The sequence below is a fragment of the Bidens hawaiensis genome, unplaced genomic scaffold, assembly GCF_021521415.1.
Source record: "Bidens hawaiensis isolate Kalapana, Puna unplaced genomic scaffold, B.hawaiensis_p1.1 tig00067335_1, whole genome shotgun sequence".
Lineage (NCBI taxonomy): Eukaryota > Viridiplantae > Streptophyta > Magnoliopsida > Asterales > Asteraceae > Bidens > Bidens hawaiensis.
In genome coordinates, this window is record NW_027501938.1 from 1 (window position 1) to 22,382 (window position 22,382).

The window sequence follows — 22,382 nt, forward strand, 5'->3', positions numbered from 1 at the left end:
TTCTTTAGGGATGTGTATTAATTGTTCCGAACCCGGTCCATTGCCATCCATAGTGACTAGAAATCAATACACTAAAAATAAAAAATATATATTTTTAAATTTCGTTTTACTTTCTACATTCTTTTTTAAATATTTTTAATTTAACTGGCAGAAATCTAAAATATATAAGCACACATATTTAACTTTATATGTTTAGTGTAACTTTGTACAAATTAATATATACATCCTGTCAAATAGGCATATCAAATCGCATTCTGTTTTATTAATGATTACTTTATTGTTTGCCTACTACAGGAATATGGAATGCGTAACTACAATTATTAATCTCATTGTTGAACCTTTGATGGTACCAGTTAAGAAGCACCTGGGCTTCTTCTTCTCCTCAACAAAACACGTCACAAACATGAATGAAAGGTTGCAAAACTTGAACGAAACAAAACTTGAGGTTGAAGAGAACAAGAATGATGCTTTGAGAAATGATCGCCTTATACCCTATGATCGTGTACGTGGATGTTGGAACGAGTGGAAAGTGTAATAAAAGAGGCGGGAACTATTCCAAATGGTGGAAAATGGATGCTTGAATCTCAAGACTAGATACAAAGCAGGAAAAAGATCATTCAGTATTTTGGAAAAGATAATAACCTGCTTGAGCAACAAAGGGAAATCAAGTGGACCGATAAACAAAGACCTCTTGGTCGGGTAATTAGTACTCCAGGGCCATCCACCTCTAAAACTGCTTATGATCACGATATTGCCCAAAACATCTTCCCGTCCAGAAAATTGTTATTCAATGATGTACTGGAATTACTTGAAGCGGATAATGAGACCCAAAAGGTGGGTCTCTGGGGATGGGAGGTGTCGGCAAGACCACAATGATGGAAGATATAGAGAAGGCTGTGAAGAAGAGGAGAATGTTTAAATGGGTTGTGAGGAAGACTATTGGACAAAATTGATCCAATTGATACTCAAAAAGATATTGCAAAACATGTGGGTGTAGCTCTAACGGAAGATAAAATAGAGGAAAGGGCTGTTCGTCTGGGAACAGTTTTGAGGGGATGTCAAAAAATGGCGAAAAGATTTTGATATACTAGATGATGTTTGTTGGGAGGCGATCAAACTCAAAGACATTGGACTCACAAGTCATTTTCCGAAAGGCTTCAAGTTGCTTGTCACGTCACGAAATGAAAGGGTTCTCACTAAGATGAATGTTGAAGAAGTTTTCAAAAATGGTTGGTATAGAAGAAGCAGAAGCAAACTCCTTTTCTGGAAAACTGTAGGAACTTTCGGATGCAGACGGTGCGCTTCGCAAGATAGGAGAAATATTTTAAAGAAGTGTGGTGGGTTGCCTATCGCCATAAAAACCATTGCAGAGGCTCTTAAAGATGAAGAAAAGGATGCATGGGAAATTGCGCGGAAGAATTACAACGCCATAACCTTAAAGATATTGATAACCTTGATGGTGTTGCGTATACAGTTTTTAATATAAGCTACGACTATCTCAAAAAGGATGACGATAAAGCAATTTTTGTTCTTTGTGGCTTATTTCAAGATGACTTTGATATTTCTCTCGAGGAGTTAGTGAGGTATGGATGGGGTTTGCAGTTATTTATGAGAGCAGATAGTTTAGACGAAGCAAGAAAACGGACCAACATGTCTGTTCGTAACCTCATACGCGCAAATTTGTTGACAGAAAGTTCTATCATAGGATGTGTGAAAATGCATGATCTTGCGCGTGCTTTTGTTTTGGGCAATATTTCAAAATTCAAGCAAGCTTCCATTGTTAACAAGTCCGAATGGCCTACACGAGATACATGTTTGTCTTGTGAAAGAATTTTACTAACATGCAAAGGTATGTCTGAGTTTCCTGCAGATTTTTATTACCCATACGCTTCGCTTTTGAAAATAATGAATGGGGATAGGCTACTCGAATTACCTGATGGTTTTCATGAGCGAATGGAAAAGCTTAAAGTCATAGCATATGACAAAATGCAGAATCCATTGTTTCTAGCTTCACTTCAATGCTCTATCAGCCTTCGAACATTATTCCTTGATTCATGCTTACTGGTGGATAACAATATCTCTTTTCTTGGAGAACTTCTTAACTTGGAGGTACTAAGCATTGCACGCTGTAACATCCGAAAACTAACGTCTGCAATAGGGAAGTTGAAAAGGTTGAAGTTACTTGATTTGACCGGATGTGTTAACCTTTGTATTGATGATGGTGTCTTAGAAAACTTAAAAAATCTTGAAGAGCTTTATATGAGAGCTTCTGAAGAGAAACCTATTAGGTTCACTGACCCCAACTGTGACGAGTTAAAGGTGCTTTCAGAGAAACTTATTGCATTAGAGTTTGAATTCTTTGAGAATATTCTTCAGCCGAAAAATATGTCATTTGAAAAACTCCAAAGATTTAGGATATCAATTGGTTGTTCACTGAATGTGGAAACTAAATCTAATGAGGACAGATATTACTTCAAGAATACATTAGATCTTACGACTAACAGAAGCGATATCTTGGATTGCAAAATTAATGTGCTGTTTTCTAAAACAGAGAAGCTTCATTTAAGTGTGAAAGACATGATATATGTTGAAGATATAATGTCTGCTTCTCAAAATTCCACATTTTCCCGGTTAAAAGTCCTCCATGTTTCCAATTGTCAAGAGTTAACACACCTGTTCACAATTCCCGTGGCAAATGGTTTGAAGCTACTTGAGAGCCTTACAGTTTCCTCATGTCCTGCTTTAAAATCACTTGTAAGTTTGTCTGATAGTGTGAAAGACATGATATATGTTGAAGATATAATGCCTCCTCCTCAAAATTCCGCATTTTCCCGGTTAAAAGTCCTCCATGTTTCCGATTGTCAAGAGTTAACACACCTGTTCACAATTCCCGTGGCAAATGGTTTGAAGCTACTTGAGAGCCTTACAGTTTCCAAATGTCCTGCTTTAAAATCACTTGTAAGTTTGTCTGATAGTCATGTGAAAGTAATGGAGCTACCAGAATTGGTGAAGTTGAGCCTTTATGACCTTCCTGATTTTACAAGCATCATTCATGAGTATGATATTTCTGACACGCAACCATTATTCAACAAAGAGGTAATCACATTTATATTCACCTTAATACTGGATAACTTGTATTTCCTAACATTATATTTTCAACTTTTTTATTGATTGAAAAAGCGTTAAAAAATAATTTTGTTGTTTACGTACACAACAATGTATGTTTCATTTAGTTATAACCTATGATGCAGGTTATGTTTCCAAAGTTGTCGAAGCTGACAATTGATGATTTGAAGGAGTTGAAGAAGTTATGGGCTGATGATATTACTAGTGGCGAAGAAGATAATGTTTCCATGTTAAGAGAGATTGAAGTGGTTGGTTGTGATTGTCTTGTGAACCTTTTTCCAAGGAATCCAATGAGATTACTGAGTCATTTAGAAATGATTGAAGTGCAAAGATGTTGTAGCATTGAAGTGTTATTTAACATAGACTTGGGTAAAACTGAGCAACATAGAAACACCAGCAGCTTAAGAAGGATACATTGTGAGAACCTACACAAGCTGACAGAGGTGTGGAGGATAAATGACGAAAATAACTCGGGGGATCTTATTCGTGCCTTTAAAGCCGTTGAAACTGTAACAATTAGAAGGTGTAAGAAGTTTAGGAATGTATTCGCACCTACGACAGTCAACTTTGATGCTGGATCAATTATGGAGATCGATATTATGTTTGATAACTATGATGCAAAGGTATGTATAAAAAGAAAGAAATATGAAATTAGTACTAGATTTATTTAGTTGGGGTAAAGATCTCAATAAAACCCTTTGCAAATTGAGAACTTTGAGAACTATTTTGGATCACTAAAATAATCTCTAAAAAAATATTTAAAAAATTATAAAACAAAAAAAAACGAAAATTTTAAAAAAGTAAAAACAAAACCAAAATTCTTATATTTCATTTCGGTTTTCATAAAAAAAATTAATTCATATTATGCCTATACACATGTGTATAATTTCATTTAATCTCTAGTTACGTAATGTATCATTTGTCTTAAATTATACATGTGTGTATAAAAAAAACATGTGTACATATACATACATATTATACATATATGTATAATTTAGCTAAAGCGAGAATATTTTTTTTCGTGTTTTTTTGTATGAAACCGGGATGATAAATAAGAATTTTGTTTTTTTTTTACTTTTTTTATTTTTGTGTTTTTATTTGTATGTTAATGTCATTTTATTGTAGTATTATCACTTTTAATCTATATTTATGATTATATTTATGAAAATTAGTTTTTACACATATCTAAATTTTGTTTTTGCATATATGTAAGTTTTGTTATTACATAAATTTTACACATATGTAAACTTGTGATTTATATATCTAATAAAAATTTTGTATATAAAATATGGTAAAATTAGTCTCATACAATGTTAATATATGAAAAAAATCAAAAAAATGTTTGGTTGTTATGAATTTTTAAAAGTTCTTAACTTTTTTATAGTTCGGAAATGATACTAACCATATATGTCGATAAAAAAATCAATAAAAAATCATAACTCAAAATATAAATACAAAACAAAAAATTTTAAAAAACTAAAATGTTCCCCCATCATTCCCGTTCAAAAAAAAACCCCGACGAAAAGATACAATGTCGAGATGAAAGACACAATGACGAAAATGAACAAAAGACACAACTATAATTAAAAAAAAACTCAATAGATCGCAAAATATAACACAATGCCGAACAAAATATAACACAATGTTGAGTAATATAACACAATATCAAGGAAAAAAGACACAATGTCAAGAAAAAAAGACACAATTAATAACGAAAATAAACACTAACACAATGATAAACAAAAGACATAAAGATGTTTTTCACTCAACATTGTGTTTTTTTTTAATTTTTGAAAACGAGAAAGACGGTCATTTTTTGTTTTTACTTTTTTCGTTTTTTTATTAAATTTTGAGTTATGGTTTTTTTTAAGGGGTTTTTTTTGTGTGGCTACAAATCTTTCTCATTTTTGTCCCTTTTTGTAGAATAACTTTATATATGCAAAAAATTATGTATGTTTAATGATATAAAAAAAATTTGCACAGTCCAAATCATAAGCTAGTAAGCCCAGTTAAAAATTTTATTATTTAAACCCAACAAAAAAAAACTTTTTTCCTTAAGGGCAAAAAAATTTTCGCCTTCGGCCCAAAAACTTTTAACGATTTCCGGAGACGGCCCGGGCATAACACACAGTGGGACGAAAACCCGGGTGAGCTCGGGATTCGAACTGACAACCTCGCAAGGCCTAGCTCAACTCCTTTATTGCCTTAATACACAAAAAGTGACACAAGTTGGATCGAACTTGAGTCTCCACTAAAAAACCCAAATCTCTTACCACTAGACCACAACTAATGAATTACTAGAAATATGAAATAAGTATTCTGTTTGTTAGACATTACGGTTATGAAATTAGTTAAATTAGCTAAAGTATACTTTTAGGACAGAAGTAACTTGTTAAAATATATAAAATTGAGTACTTGTTTTAGTCTTTCACTTCTGTTGTCATTCAAACCTTGATACAAGTATAAAAACTATATATATTTATATAGGGGAGAGACTTTTTGAGAACCTTGATGAGTTTTAAGAACTTCATTCTAGGCCACACATTTAATTAAATGGATTAGATTATGTGGTTGAAATTAAATTTGATTAGAAAATCAAAGTAGAAGAGAGAATAAAAATGTAAGTGGTTACACTAATTTTTACGTCCGTTACACATATGTAAAAAGCCAACTCGGTGCGTAAAAATTCTGTAATTTTTTTTACGTGTATTTAACCTACATATATTACGCATGTGTAAAAAAATTCAAAATTTTTTTTTGTTACACTGAGTTCTTAAAACTCAAAGTGGTTCTCATTTGAAATCTCCCATATATATATATATATATCATTACAAAACTTTTAAATTATTTAATAACATGAAAGAACTCTTAATAACTAACGTTTTTTATATAAATTTTTGTATGTTAATGTTATTTTATTGTAGTATTATCACTTTTTATATCTATATTTACGATTATATTTATGAAAATTAGTTTTTACACATATCTAAAAATTTTTTTTGCATATATGTAAGTTTTGTTATTACATAAATTTTACACATATGTAAACTTGTGATTTATATATGTAATCAAAAATTTATATATAAAATATGATAAAATTAGTTTCAAACAATGTTAATATATGAAAAAAAATCAAAAAAATGTTTGGTTGTTATGAATTCTTAAAAGTTCTTAAGTTTTTTGGAGTTCTGAAATGATACTAACTATATATATATATATATATATATTGAGAACTTTGAGAACCATTTTGGATCACTAAAAAAAACATCTAAAAATATTTTAAAAAATTATAAAACAAAAAAAAAAAGAAAAAATTTTAAAAAAGTAAAAAAAACCAAAATTCTTATATTTCATTCCGGTTTCATAAAAAAATGTAATTAATTCGTATTATACCTACACACATGTGTATAATTTCATTTAATCTCTAGTTGCGTAATATATGTACATTATCATTTACCTTAAATTATACATATATGTATAAAAAAACATGCGTGTACATATATGTATAATTTTGCTAAAACCGAGAATTTTTTTCTTGTATTTTTTTTATGAATCCGGAATGAAATATAAGAATTTTTGTTTTTTTACTTTTTTTTTTTGTTTTATGATGTTTTTTATTTTTAGGCTTTTTTTTGTTCAAAATGGTTTCCATAGTTCTCAATTCCCAAAAAGTTCTCACAATCCTAATCCTATATATCATGTGTATATATATACATATAACAGGTTTCAAATAAAAATAAGAAGTTTCCTAGGAATGGTAAGAACCAATCGTTTTTTGACATGTGGCATTACAAATTATGGTGAAAGAACAATTTTTAGGAAACTATGACGGTTATTATGGTGAAAGAGTTATTCTAGGAAACTATGTCGGTTTTTGGTAATTTTAAATCTCAACCATTGATTAAAATGTTCCAATGGCTATGATTTATTCCTATCATTCTTATGAAACTAATTGTTTTTATTTTAACCCTCCCCTATATATATAAATATATTTGTTTGTTTATTACTAATTTCACAAACTGTTGCTAGGATACGGAGATTACAGATATGGCAAAAGATGAGGATAATATGTCTGTAGTTGAATACCCATCCTATCACCTCACACACGCTTTCCATGACCTCCGTAAGATTGGATTGGGTGGACTTAAAGGAGTAGAGGTGATGTTTGAGATGGAATGTCCAAGTATTAATAGAGAACCGGTAACAACTCAACAACAACAACCATTACTTCCATATCTTCAAGAATTACGATTATACGAAATGGACACGTTAAGTCATGTGTGGAAGTGCAACAACTGGAATGAATTGTTTATACTTCACAAACACCAACCACAATCCTCATTCCAAAACCTCACAACTATAGACTTGTACAAATGCAACAACATTAAGTACTTGTTTTCGCCTCACATGGCCAAACTTCTATCCCGCCTAAAGGTACTCTGCATAGATTTCTGTCAAGGAATGGAAGAAATTGTTTTGAGTGAAGATGCGGTACTGAATGCATTTGCCTACACTTTGTTCCCATGTCTTGATGATATAAGTCTCAGTGACCTAGATAATCTGAAGCATCTTGGTGGTGTTCTTGCCAAGAGGACAACCGATGTCATTCATGATCAATTTAAGGTATGTTTTCTACCTGTTTTTTGTTACTGTCGAAAACTCGTTATATTCTGTTGCTGTCGCCAACGTCGTCATATTCTGTTGCTGTCATATTCATTGGCTGACCTTGTAATCACCGTCGTCACATGAAGATGAAGTGTTGCCAGATGAATCGATAATGCAGCTGTACGAAAACAGAACACCAACTTCAACCAGACCTGCTTTCAACTCAAAATCCATAAGACTAAATCTTGGTTTTTAAACGTAAACACATGTAATAACTGGATCATTTTCTTATTAGGGATTTAAGGTTGTAAGTGATGAAACTACAATTACTGAAAAATATTTACATTAAATTATTGTATTCCAAGTAAAAATGACAGACTTTGGTGATCCAATGATATGCATTTGTTAAATTATTGTACGAATATTTTAACATTGACTTTTTATTTACTGCAGTCGGGTGTGACTCCATCTTATGCAGCAACACAAATGCATAACGTTCAAGTGCTAGATATATGTCGCTGCAGATCATTGGTGGGGGTGTTTGGAAGTGAAGCAATCAACAACATTAATGATTGCACTAGCAGTAACTTTGACCAAGGAAGCCTCCCATTGCCAAGACCCAACAATATTACTACGCGTCATGACCTAACCAACTTGGAGAGACTGTCCATTAGGTGGTGTGACCAATTGGAATATGTTTTCACATTTTCCACACTTGAAAGCCTTAAGAACCTCAAAGTGTTGGGCATATATAATTGCAAGTCATTGAAAGTGATTGTGAGGGAAGAAAATGGAGAGAAATCATTATCGTCTAAGGTTGTCTTGCCTCGTTTAAAATCAATTACACTGAGTGGTTTGCCAAAGCTTGAAGGTTTCTTCTTGGGGAGGAATGTTGACTTCGAGTGGCCATCATTAGATTATGTCTATATGGAGGATTGCACCCAAATGAAGGTGTTCACATATGGTGAGTCAACAGCTCCAAATCTCAAGTACATACACACAAGGCTAGGCAAATATAATCCTGAATGTGGCCTTAACTTTCATCAGGTGTGTTTTTATACTTTCTTTTTCTTTCCTTTTTTTTTATCTCCCGTGTCAATTAAAATTTCTTAACCATATCATTTTGTGATTTTAACACTATAAAAAGTTTTTTTATGGATCTCATTAGAAGTGGCAATATGGATGGATTGGATGGGTTCGGGTGAGTTTGTCAAAATGGGTTTGGGTTAGAGGTGCACAAATCAGGTTTTTTCCAATACCCAGTTTCGGGTATGGAACCGGGTTCTGTATGATCGGGTATTGGAAAATCGAGTATTGAGAGAAATCGGGTTCCGATATAGTCGGGTATGTGCTTAGGTATGACCAAGTATCATTACCCGGTTTTGAAATTTTAATTTTTTATATATATTTAAATTCGTTTAAAATTAAATTTGCTTTGTAATTTTTAAAAACAATTAAATATTACAAAAACCATGAATTCACTCAAGTGCAAATTAGTACCTTATAATATGCACTTAAAAAAAACTTAAATGTAAAAGTTGTGAAGTGAACATAAAAATATACTATGAAAATTCATGTACGGGTATTCAAAAATTGTATCGGGTATAATTTGGGTAAGGTTTTGGGTACGGGTATTGAGCTCAAAATGCATACCCTATTCATACACTACAGGTAGGGTCGGTTTCGGGTATAACAAAAACTGGTTCCGAGTATTTTCTTCGGGTCACCTCTAGTTTGGGTCAAGATGGATCATTTAAAGAAAAGTTTAGGATGAGTTGAGCCCAAGATGTGTTAATTTAACATGGAAAACCTTTGTTTTGTTCTGGTTGGTTTTTTCGGTTTTGTTTTGGTTTTTTTGTTTCGTTTCAATTTCGACATTTTTTCAGTTTTTTTGTTATTTTTTCGTCGGTTTTTCGGTTTCGGCTTCGTTTCGGGTTTGACTTTTTTCAGGTTTTCTGTATTTTGTTTCGTCTTGGTTATTTTTTTTTATCTCTTTTCAGTTTGGTTTTAGTTTTTTTTGTTTCGTTTTGGTTTGATTTCGTCCTTTTTCAGTTTTGGTCGGTGTTTTCGGTTTCGTAACGGTTGTTTCGTTTTGTTCGGTTTTGACTATTTATAGGGTTTTTTTGGTTAAAAAAAGCCGAGGCCTTGGCAAACTATATACTAACCAAGGCATCTTAGCTAATTAGGAATGCCCCCAAACTACTACCGTGCTAGCCCAACTACTATACAAGAATCGAAGGTCGGGCTCAGCACCATGACATCTCCTAAAATACAACAATCTAAGTACACATAACAAAGACCGCACAACTTATCAAAATTAGGCCTCCAACATAATAAATGGATGCCCAAAGTATAAATTCATGGTCCAGCAAAAATTTCTGATCTCCAGCCAGTTTCAAAATTTTTGGTCGGGCGGTTTTTTTCTAAAATAGCGGTTTAAACAAGTTCATGAGTCTTATCCCAGTTACAGTTAACCCTGCACATAACCTCTTGTAATCTTTAACTACCTTCACCATATTAGTTAACTTTATCAATGGATTGCTGATAACAACAGCAAGAGAACAGAAGACAGCTCTGATCCAAACCATTTGACTTTGGCAGTTGAAGCAGCTTTGACATTTTAAGATTAACCAACAATCATTAAACAGTTTATGATTTTGTTGACTTTGCTGAATCTGAGTTTGACTTAATCTGCTAGCAATCCATCTTGACCAGAACATGATAGAATTTAGATCTTTTTGACTTTCTGAGTTGACTATCATATGAATGGTTGACTTTATGCTTCAAAGACATAACAAAATACCAAAAATACCCCTGATCACCAAACAACCAATATTCCTTAGTATTCATGCGTCAACTACACCAGGAAGTTTTACTTTGACTTTCCCGTTGACTTTCCCCGTTGACTTTCCTGTATACCATTCATTTTGATTAGTTTGAAAAGACCAAAATTCCCCTGAGTATGAAAAATCCAAAATACCAGCATAAAACTCAGGTTTCTTGACCCGAAATAGGTTTGAACCTCTACCATATTAATTTAAGCCCAGTGTAAGCTACAAAGATAGTATTCAGCCAAGTTATTATCTTTCTTAATTCAGAGAAGGCTTGCAACTAAAGCTTCACTTAACAACCTGAATATTCTAGGAATTTCCACCAGTGTGATGGCCTCTCTAGGAATTATAGTTTTTCTGTTTCGTTTTCGTTTTTTTATTTCGTTGTGGTCGGTTTGGTTCGACATTTTTTAGTTTTTATTTTGTTTTGATCGGTTTTTCTGTTCCGTTTCGGTTTTTGCATTTTCAGTTTTTTTTTGTTTCGTTTTCTTCGGTTTTTTCAATTTCGGTTTCATTTTTTTTGTTTTGTTTTGGTCGTTTTTTCGGTTTTGGTTTTTTGTTACGTTTTGGTCGTTTTTTCGTTTTTGGTTTCAGTTTTTTTCTTTCGTTTTGGTTGCTTTCTGTTCGGTTGAGATTTTTTCAGTTTCTTTTGTTTCATTTTTGGTCGTTCTTTCGGTTTTTGAGTTTTCCGATTTTTGTTTCGCCTTTTGGTTTGGAGTCTTCCAAATTTTTTCGTTTTTGGTCGTTTTTTGGGTTTCGTTTTCGTTTCTTTTTTGTTTTGTTTTGGTTGTTTTTGTTTCGGTTTGCTTTCGACTTTTTCTGCTTTTTTGTTTTGTTTTGGTCATTTTTTGGTTTTTTTGTTCTTTTTTGGTTTTTTTTTTGTTTCGTTTTGGTCTTTTATTGGTTTCATTTTGGTTCGGTTCCGTTTATTTTGATGTGTTTGTTTTGTTTCAATTTATTCTGTTTTTTTGGATTCGTTTCAGTTTATTCGGTTTTGGCGCAAAACGCGTCGGGATATGCGTTGCACGTACCACAATTTTAATTGAAAAATATTGAGTTTTGTTTTGAAATAAAATAGGATGAACCTTGTGTTGGCCCATTTAGACTCATAAACGAAAGCCACTTATAAATTTTTTCAACCCAATTGACCTTCTTGAATGATCCATTTCACTTTTCAAATTACTTGACCCAAAAAACCATATGGATGGTTTTTTCCAGCCCTATATGTCCAATCTGTTCAGTTGTTTGATAAAAAGAATGTTGTTTTCTCTAACATATGTGTTGTTTTGTCCTTTTCTTTCATCTCTTTAGACTCCGGCCTCAAGTTCCGACGGTTCAAGCTTGGCCCCTGCTATTGCACAAGGGGCACCCTGGTCCTACCATAATTTGGTTCAAATGTCTTTAGATGATGTCAACTTTAAAAAGATAGTTCCATCCAATGAGTTGCTACATTTGCAAAATCTAGAAGAGGTTATTGTAAAATACTGTTGGGATGTTGAGGAGGTATTTGAAGTAACATCGGAAGTGGCAAATAACGAGTCACAAACTGTAGTGCAGTTAATGGATCTACTAAGACTCAAGTATATATGGAAGAGCAATCAGTGGACAAGATTGGAGTTTCCACACCTAACAAGACTTCATATTACTCAATGCGATAGTTTGGAATATGTTTTTACACCTTCCATGGTTGGCGGTCTCACGCATCTCCAGGAACTATATATAAGTTTTTGCTATCATATGGAGGTAATTATCGAGAAAGAAGAAGAATGTGATGGGAAAGTGAGTGACATTACGTTACCTTCTCTACACTCCTTAAAACTTGAACGTCTTTCAAGTCTCAAGGGAGTATGCTTAGGGAAGGATAATTTTACATTGCCTTCATTGAATATGTTGGTAATTAAAGACTGCCCAGAAATAGAGGTTTTCACTGAGGGGTGTGTAGTTGCTCCTGAGCTAAAAATAGTAGAGACAGGTATTGCGTTCTTTCATGTAGGGGAAGACATCAACTCCTTCATAATGACAAAGAAACAAGAGGTAAGTAGAAGTGATTCGGTTCCTGTTAATGTAATTGTGATTCAATATTTTGTTTTTACTGTTTTCTATTTATGCAGGGATGTGCGTTTAGAGACTGGGTCCCTCGTGGCTAGGATGAATGGTGTAAATCAAATATTAAAGGTGAATAATATAACCTTTTTTTCTTTTCTGGTCTCTATTAAAAATTTTGAAAAAGTTTAAATTTTCGGTCTTTAATTAATTATTCACTATTTGTAGGGAAACGTATTTGGAGAGCTCGAGTCCCTAAACTCTGCTAGCGTTGATGAACAATGTAAAGTAAATATTTTGAATTATTCTTTTTAGGTGCTTGGTGCCATTGCCTATGACATTTTTAGGCTTTAATTCATTTTTAAAATGTATTATTGATGGTGATGTGAATGTTTATTGTGTGTTACATGCGATCTTTTAAAAACCGGTATCTAACAATTCTTGAATTGGACTAACAAATGGTATAATGGTTGAACCAGGGAGCTTCAGAGCCCGGGTTGAATACCGGTCTGCTATGTGAATTACATGGCGAATTAAGTGTTTGAGCAGGGAGTGCGTATGCACCCTCTCAAATCTATAGTTTCTTTATAAACTTTTAATATATTAGACCCTAATACCCTAGTGCCCCATTCATATTTTTTTAGTGCCCAATTTGAGCACAATTTTCTAATCTTAAGTTTAATTTTGTATTGGAAAATAACAATTAAGCCCAGATTGCTTAATTGTCTAATTATTTCATTATTTCATCAAATTGCTTAATTGTCTAATCATTTCATCTGTTGGAAATTTAGAGTCTGCTAGTTATACAGGAGTGGGAGACAACTAGAAACGTCATCAATTGTTTATTTATTTTGATTTTGTTGATTTTGTTGATTTTGTTTATAATTTGATTGTTTACGCTTTTCTTAAAATTCAAAAGGTAGTGGATTTTTGTTGTCATTTGGGGAGTAATGATTTGGATTCTAGGTTTCTAAAGCATGAAATAATGAATGAGGCGCTGGCATGTCTTACAAACGAAACTGTAATTGACCGTTTACAAAACATAAAATCATGTAGAAGTCAATTGTATCATGTATTTTGTTTATTGTGTTTAATTAAATTTGTTGCTTACATATCGAAACGTAGTTTATGTAATATAATTATTCTTAACCCAACCCATGTTGCTTTGAAACACCCCATTATAGTTTGACTTTGTTCATTCTAGGTTAACTTTTTTTGACACCTACTGACTAAAACTTTTGTATTCACCACGGGTGTGAAAGCCGATATTACCGGTTCAACCGGCAGGTACGAACCCCTTGCTATAACATTGGTTACATGTAGGTTTAGATCCATGACAAGATCAAGAATCAAAGGAGATTAATAGAAGCTCCCAAAATGTTTTCGACATTTTCTTTAACGTGTTGACTGCCTCTTCAACTTAAATTGGTTTTTATCATCTTGGTAAATTAATTGCTTGAATATTCATTACAACTTTGTATCCTTTTTACTCTCTTTATAACAGTTGACTTTGAACATCTTTAAACTTTGTTTCTTTTGACTTTCTGGATAACATCCAAATGTATATTGTTCATTAAAGTTTCATTCAAAACTAAACATAAATAAACTAGCATAAATGAAAGAATGTAAATGAACATTCACAAACATAAATGAACCAAAGAAACATGTGTTCATGTTCATTCGCTTATTAATTGAATGAAATAGCAACGAAATTATGTAATTATGGGGGGGGGGGGAGGCTTCTTCTGACTATTTGACCCGTTGTTGGTTTGATATAAAGACCAGCTGAACTATCAGCGCAAGCTAATACAATACCACCGTGTGTAAACATCGCATATGTAAGGCCTACATATTAAAAACAGAAACGTTAAACCAAAAAGTTAACATTCCAGACAACAAATAACCAAATCCAAACATTAGCAAACCCATGAATAATCTCAAAGATATATATATATCCTGAGAGTTGTAACATCAATTCTCTGTGATGGTTAATCGCACCCTCTTAACTTCTCAAATCAACACGCGGTCCCTAGAGTGAAGACAATATAAATCCACTAACACCACTGCATAATAACCAAACTGTGCATGCATCATAAACTCACTGTAAACCGATACAATCCATACAAATTCATCATACAGTTCAATTTCTCTACCAGTTACTCATGCATGCAATATAAGCAACCAATTAGATCGATAAACCTAAATCTCAATCTCAATGTAAATCAATGCAATCCGAAGCTATAGCGGATAAGATCGATAAACCTGAAATTCAATCTCACCCAATCCAAAGCTATCACAGCTCAATTTCTCTATCAATTACTCATACATGCAAATCGATACAACCTCTAGTATCTCAATTCATAAAATAAGCATTTCAATTGACAGTTATGGCTAATTAATAAGTCATAACTGTAATATTCAAATAATGAGTCAGTAATTTGCAATTTATCTCATGCAATCAAACATCTTAAATGTAATATTCAAATATTGAGGAGCTTAAAACATCAAAATTAGTGTTTTTTGTTTCACCAAACATGCTGAGTCAAGATTACTCACATTCATTAAGATAATAACCTCTGTAAACTGTTGGGGTTTAGCGTAAACTAAAAACAGCAGACTCTAGAGGATCAAAAAAACTTATGGTTCCAATTTTATCGGATGTCCCCGAAGGAAACGGAATAGAAAAAAATTTGGACCATTTCTCGATTTGTGCATGTCATCCTTGCGCAGGGGCCATGCTAATCTTCTTTGTATCGTTCCAATTTTATCGGATGTCCCCAAAGGGACAATAATCTTCATCCAGCTCGGTATTTTAAAGTAGCCCAAAATTCATCCAAGTATCGATGTGGGATAAACTGTTTAGTTTCTTTTACTTTTATTTCCCTTTTGAAAAACAACATTGTGCTTTATTTAATTACTAGTAGGTGTGCCCGCGCGTTGCGGCGGGGATGCAATGGGGATGCTTTCGGTAGGAGCTCGGTTTGCGGTGTGGGGGTGTCTAAATGAAGACATAACTATAAAGTTGAATACGAAACGAAACAATTCTAATTAGAGTTTTATCTAATGAGTCAACTTTAAGCAAAACCTTAATCTTACGACGTTTTAAACAACATTAAATGAAAGTTGGATATAATACATTAACAATTTGTTAGCTATCCAAATTGTTGGATGAAATTTCTTAGGTTGATTTGCTTATAAAGTATATACCTCTGTTTCTTTTTGCACAGGAGTTAAAGCATAACCAGTTATTTAGTTATTAGAATTAAGAAATATATAAAATACCTCATATGCGTCTGGCTTTGTTCTTTGACTTTATGGTCAACCCACTGCATCATCAGTTGATTGCATTGAAGTAGGCTTGGTTTCAACAATGTCATACAAAATGAAGAACATGAATGTTTTACAAATAACAATCACTAAACACACAAAATAACAAAACATGACAAATAAAGCATTTCGGGTTTCGGTTAAGTTTTGAGCTGAAATTTTAAAAACGGGTTACGGTCAGGCCGGAAACACAGGGTTACGCCAAACACCGACATAAAATATATTAAAATTAGGCCAGGCTGGAAACAAATTAATTGGGGTTTGGTTCAGTTTCGAGCTGCAATCAAGCTTGTATATATGTTTTTTTTCATAAAATGTGAGCTTGGTGCAAGTTGAAAAAGAAATTTTTTTTAAATTATGTTATTTAGCTCAATTCGATTAAAATTTTAGGAGCAACACAAAGCAGTTGATCATTTTATATAACATTAGTATGCATCAATTGATTAATCAAACTATGAATGATATATGAACATAAGTATGTCAAAGCTAACCTAGAATTTATGTGTGGCCATTCCCCTAAGACGCAATACCACATACAATGGGTGACTGAACCTGAAAGATCAAGCACAACATTTACATAAATACATATAATTTATTTAAATCATATATTTTCATAACTCATCAGCAGTTACAAACAAAAAAACCAGAAAAAATGTCACTTGCTTTTAGCAAATCAACGTTTAGGTACTGAAACCACCATAAACAGTTCAGATTGCTTCTGTTTGATAATTGGGTAGTCTTGTGAAACCTATCATTGAACATCAATCATACATGAAACCTATCACTGAATGAGAACATAATTGAATTGAAAGGATATGCAATTGAATCACCATCCATCAGCAAAACAAGCATAAATCTAGAAATTGACTCAAATTAGGGTTGCAAAAATAAAACAAATTACCAGAGAATGATGATGTCCAAGCCAGGCTAAGGGAATAGTAGAAAACAGAGAGGATGAGGAGCCAAGCGAAGAAGAGGATGAGTATGTAGACAGCGAAGAAGAGGGTATCGAGAAGCTTTAGGTATTATAGGAAGAGGAGACAGCGATAATTCATTAATAAACGTCGCCTTGATAGGAGACAGCGATAATTGAAGGAAGCCACGACTGAATGAAACTTTGCTTATTGAATGTTGATGTCTGACCTAAAACAAGCGTTTTAGCATAAAGGAAAAAAAAAACAGATGGTTTTATTTAGTTTGTGCTTAAATTTGGTTGGGCTTTAATTAGTTTCGGCTTTTAATTTATATAATAAGAATACAAGTAAAATGGATACCTGACATTGCACCTCAAGACTGCTGCAATTAACAACCTCAAAAGCAGCAACAACATCCTGTTTTTAAGAGTTGTAAAGAGTCAATGATCATATACTAGTAACATCCATGTCCCAAATTAACACAAGTATTCTACTCAAGTTTTTTTTTTTTTTTTTTCTTTTGGTAAATTGAATTTTAATAATCCCAAATTTTTGCAGTTGGCCAATAATAATCCCACTTTTGAAAATAGCTGTCACTGATCCCACCTTTCTCACTAATTCTTTTCATTGGACCTCCGTTAAAAAAAACTTAACTCCGTTAAGTATTTTCAAAATTTCAAACTGATGTTTAAGGGCTTTTGATTGAAGTGAGGGCACGAGTCGATTGATGTAAAACTTACCTCGAAATGGTGCTCAAAACAACGAAACGGTACTTCAATTCAGGTGTTTAAACTTCCAATTAACAAAATCAAGCCGTTTGGAGCACCGTTTCTGGTAATTTTACATAAATCGATTTGCATCATCTTTTTGATCAAAAACCCTAAAACATCAGTTTGAAATACAAAAAAAAACTTTTCCGTTAAGTTTTTTTTAACGGGGTTCAATGAAAACAACTAGTGTGAAAGATAGGACCAGACAGCTCAGCCATTTTTTGAGGTGAGATTATTATCAGTCGACTGCAAAAAGGTGAAATTATTAAAATACAATTTGCCTTTTTTTTACACAAAGCAGAAATTTGTCACTGACCGTAAATACAACACCCGTTTTTGTGCATTTGTCAACAGTTATGTTGTTAACTTTCCCTGCATAAACAGAAAGCATAGACAATAAAAACACAGATTATTGGAAACAATTCAAACAGGCTAAACCATAAAATATACAAAGATTGTTAAACCATTTTATTTTTTAAAAAAAAAATTATACACTTCTCTTGAGTGATATAGCTTATAACTATACTTCATACATTAACTATTTACAAAGTTTAATAAAAGAGCAAAAATTGTGTGTGGGTCAGCACAGCCCGTTTGACCGACACATAAAGTACCAGTTTGAGCCTGTCAAGGCCGTCTCCGAGAATCGCTAAAAAATTTTGGGCCGAGGACAAGTATAAATTCGGACCTTAAGTAAAATAAGCTGGATAACTCATATATAAAACTTAAAAAGTAACCGAGTATTGTCTATGATTTGGATTTTGGGCCTGATTTATTGCGTATTGCTTAAAAAAAACTTGTAATTGGGCATAATACCATTTTTTTATAAATGCATGTATGTATATATATATATATATATATAACTTTTTTTAAAATTTTCTGGTCTCTGGGATGATCCGGCCTAAGGAGGTTGACCTCCCTGCCTCCCCATCCCAGATGGACGGCCCTGGGCATGTTACCCAAACCAATGACCCGCCCGGTTTTCCAATGCTAAAGGAAATGAGCTGCAGAAGAAAAAATACATTGTATCACCTTTGACCTGAAGAACTGAATCTTTGCAGCCAAAAATATAAACTGTTTGCTTTGGATCACAATCATCAATCAACAAATCCTTCGCGCCAATTTGATTCTCAACAACCCATCTGCATAATGTGTATTCAGATTAATAATCTGGTGTCAGTTTCTAAAACAAAATGTTAAAAAACACTTATAAATATACTGACTTTCGACCCATTACAAGCTCGAATTTTGGCGGTCCAACTTTAGCATCCGCTGCGAAATTCTTTTTAGGTTCTTTTTCAACCGAACTCACAAAACCTGCTCTATCTGTTCGGTTTTTCGTCTTCATATCATCTGTAACTTTCTTTAATCCTAAACACATGAAATTCAGTTAGATAACGATATAATGGAACTAGAAACAAGCAAGCGTAGGCCTGTAAACGAACTGAATGAACATGAACAAGAGCATGCTCGTGTTCGTTCATTTAACTTAAAACGAACACGAACACTTAATCGAACAGATATTTTGTGTTCATGTTCATTTATGTTCGTTTGTTTAAAATCTAAACGAACAGTTCACGAACATAAATGAACAAAGATAAATGAACATATATGAACAAATAAATGTAAATCAACACAAACAAACATGAACGAACGTATATGAACACACTTAAATGAGCAAATATAAAACCATTAAGTAGATAAGTCTTCCATTTAATGTTTAATTATTTGCTATTAATATGTAAACAAACATAAATAAACGGGCATAAATGAACATAAATAACGAACGCTGGTTTAGAAGACTTTGATGGAGCAGATACAGTTGCTCCTGTTGCGCTCCATACGGGTCCTAACGGATAGTGAGTTTTAACATAATCCCTCAACCCTGGTACATAAACTTCCTTCAGAGCTCGTGCCCATTCCACGTGGCTTGGATCTTTGTTTTTGAATTCTACAAGAACCTATAACCAACAAATTCAATGTACTTATTAAAAAAACACCACCCTCAAATAGGGCCTCAATTTACTCTAGTTTATAACTATTAGATAGAATATATTAGTAAGTCTAATGTGTAACCATCCTCGTTGTATTTCTATATATAGCTGATCAATTATATATAATATCTCACAAGATTTGAATTATTCTATATATAAGGATGTTAAGATAACCCCATGAGATATTATGTATTATTGATCAACTATATACAGTGATACGATGAGGATTATGCGGTTTATGCAACCGGAGTTGAAAGAAAACTGAAATATACGTGCAAATTATGTACTTTGTTGCGTTAAGGTAAAAAACCGGTACGTAGGTTGCATTAAATGGTTACAAATTGTCATTCAAAAGGGGGTGGCGCCGTGGCGGTGCCGCTTGTTGTCCACTTACCTACCTCTGTAATTGAGTCCTTGTATTTATGAATTAATTTAAAGAAAATCCCTTTTTGAGTTTAAAAAAAAAATGAGTAAGAAATGGTGAGTATGTAAGTATGTTACAATGTTGAAAGAAAATCATATTGCATACTATGTGCAATAGACATGAAGTACCTTGTTACTGTAAAACTCAGCAGACTGCCAACATTCTTCAACATGTGAAATAGGCATGCTCATTCCTAAAATTACAAAAGATTCAATAATAGATAACTTTATACAAAAGTGTGTATTTTTCATATAAATAACAAGATATGTCGAATAGTATTTTCTAACCGCAGTTTTTCCCTGTATATGCAATCCATGCTAAAGCTGTGAGACTTTCAGCAACAGATCTTAAGTGGTTGAAGAAATCAGAACGCGGTCCTTCTGTCATGCGAGTTGCTTCACCGAGTTTTTCATTTAATGGCTTGAGGAATTCACCCAATCCTCCAGCGTCAGGTTTCTGCACAGTTAATATGCAAAATCATTACACGAATTGCAGGAACGGTAAGGCGTGATTAAGGTGTGTTTTGCTCCATACATTTAACTAATATTGATATCTATTTTTACTAATTTTGTTCAAACTCAACTACTACACACACATTTTGTGATTTGCATCTTGAAATAATTGATTCATAGCAGTCTGATATATCAGATCCAAAGAGTGCTCATGTCTCCTTTTTCACCCAACTTCACAAACGCTAGAGATAACTAGGGGTGCAAACGAGCCGAGTTACTCTAGATCAGATCGATAGAAAACTCAAAATGAGCCGAGCCGAAAAATAAAGCTCATTTAGTTTTCAAGCCCAAGGTTGAGCCTTGTATGGGAAGCTCATTTAGGCTCATCGAGTCTTAACCAGCCTTGTGTATTCTTAAGTTTCACCTCTTTTAGACTTTTATTTATTAGTTTCTCACTGCACAACTAGCTTTGGCTCATTTAAGGTACTGCAGACGAGCTCGAGCCGATCTTATGCTCCTTTAAGATTTCCTCAAAAAATATAAAAATAACTAAAAACATATAAACTAATTAATAATTTATTACTAATCGAGCTGAGCCCGGGCTTGCAAAAACTACTCACGAACCAAGCTTTAGCATTGAGCTCAAAACAAGCCAAGCACGAGCCTAATCATTTTAAATCAGTATAAATAATCTTGAGATCATTTATGTATGCATATACGACTGTATGTATGTATGTATGTATGCATGCATGTATGTATATCTTGTGCATCTAATAGTCGCTCTACATGACTAGTACGTTTTAATTTCTCATTGCACAACCGACTGACCGAGGTTTGGCTCATTTAAGGTACTACACGAGGTCGACCCGAGCTTAGGTTTGTTTAAGATTTTCTCAAAACACATAAAAATAATTAAAAACGTATATAAATTAATTAAAATATAATAAACGAGCCCAGCCCAAGCTTGAGAAAACGACTCACACGACGAGCTCGAGCTTTAGAAAAAGAGCTCGTTTGAGCTCGAGTTTTTTAAACAACCGATTGAAAATCGAACCTCATTTCACCAGACTCGCTCATAAACATACCGAATACATTAATATGCATACGAAATGCGTAAATAACGAATCAAACAATATTATACCTCTCTAGTATGCGTGTATGTATATCCTGTGCATCTAATACACTCTCTACACGAAAACGAATCCGAGTTTTATTTATCATTATTATTATTAATCGATCTAACAATATCTTCTAATTAGGTATAATAATAATAACATACCTAACACGTAAATTATACATTTACACATTATATATTACACATAACAAATAAAACAACGTAACACAAACTATCGCCTTTTCGTAACCACAAACAACACGAAATCAATCACCGAAACGAACCTGCGTTTGCTTGATCTTAACAAGCAGCTCCTTCTGCGCGTCAAACGCGTCTCGCAGCACACTCGTGATATCCTTAATCTGTCCGCCGATCTTCTCGGCCGCATCGGACACCTTCTCGACGTATTCAGTGATCAGATCGTCAAACGCGACGATTGACGGATCAGACGACGCTGACGCGGCGTCTAGTGCGGTTTGCGGCTGCGAACCGCCGCGGGAGAAGGATTCGAGCCGCGTTACCGCGGCTTCGAGCCTTTGGATCAAGTTTTCAGCCATGGGAGTGTAAAGGTGTAGGGGTGTGTGTGTGTGTGTGTTTTTGTGTTTGGTGTATGAAGTGAACGTGGTTATGAGTTTGTTATATGCGGGATATATGGGAGATGTGAGGTGGTGATGTGACACGTGGATTAGTTAGGTTGGTTTTGTTAAATACAAAATAAATTACTTTTATTTAAGCTGGGACAGACGAGCTGAGCTGAGTCGAGCTTGAGCTTGATTTGTTTC

General features: G+C 33.5%; 2 protein-coding genes, 1 non-coding gene and 1 pseudogene across 3 annotated transcripts; 2 read left to right on the forward strand and 2 right to left on the reverse strand.

Moving 5' to 3' along the window:
* The first annotated feature begins 1,398 nt into the window (after nt 1–1,398).
* Nucleotides 1,399–3,010, forward strand: LOC143604924 (disease resistance protein At4g27190-like). Its single transcript, XM_077081248.1, has 2 exons — nt 1,399–2,958; nt 3,002–3,010. The coding sequence occupies exons 1-2, from the start codon at nt 1,399–1,401 to the stop codon at nt 3,008–3,010; spliced, it is 1,569 nt and encodes a 522-aa protein (XP_076937363.1).
* A 4,163-nt stretch (nt 3,011–7,173) lies between these two features.
* Nucleotides 7,174–12,709, forward strand: LOC143604920 (uncharacterized). Its single transcript, XM_077081246.1, has 4 exons — nt 7,174–7,749; nt 8,185–8,778; nt 11,874–12,596; nt 12,674–12,709. The coding sequence occupies exons 1-4, from the start codon at nt 7,174–7,176 to the stop codon at nt 12,707–12,709; spliced, it is 1,929 nt and encodes a 642-aa protein (XP_076937361.1).
* A 2,580-nt stretch (nt 12,710–15,289) lies between these two features.
* Nucleotides 15,290–15,392, reverse strand: LOC143604925 (U6 spliceosomal RNA). The gene has a single exon (XR_013148387.1). It is a non-coding gene; the product is annotated as a U6 spliceosomal RNA (small nuclear RNA).
* Nucleotides 15,393–16,448: 1,056 nt separating this feature from the next.
* Nucleotides 16,449–22,157, reverse strand: LOC143604921 (cyclase-associated protein 1-like; annotated as a pseudogene).
* Between the last annotated feature and the right edge of the window lie 225 nt (nt 22,158–22,382).

Coding starts and splice junctions, on each gene's coding strand:
- LOC143604924 (XM_077081248.1), top strand. CDS start 1,399: ATGGGAAATTGCGCGGAAGAATTACAACGCCATAACCTTAAAGATATT.
- LOC143604920 (XM_077081246.1), top strand. CDS start 7,174: ATGGCAAAAGATGAGGATAATATGTCTGTAGTTGAATACCCATCCTAT. Junction 7,750..8,184: donor TCATTCATGATCAATTTAAG/GTATGTTTTCTA, acceptor TATTTACTGCAG/TCGGGTGTGACTCCATCTTA. Junction 8,779..11,873: donor GTGGCCTTAACTTTCATCAG/GTGTGTTTTTAT, acceptor TCATCTCTTTAG/ACTCCGGCCTCAAGTTCCGA.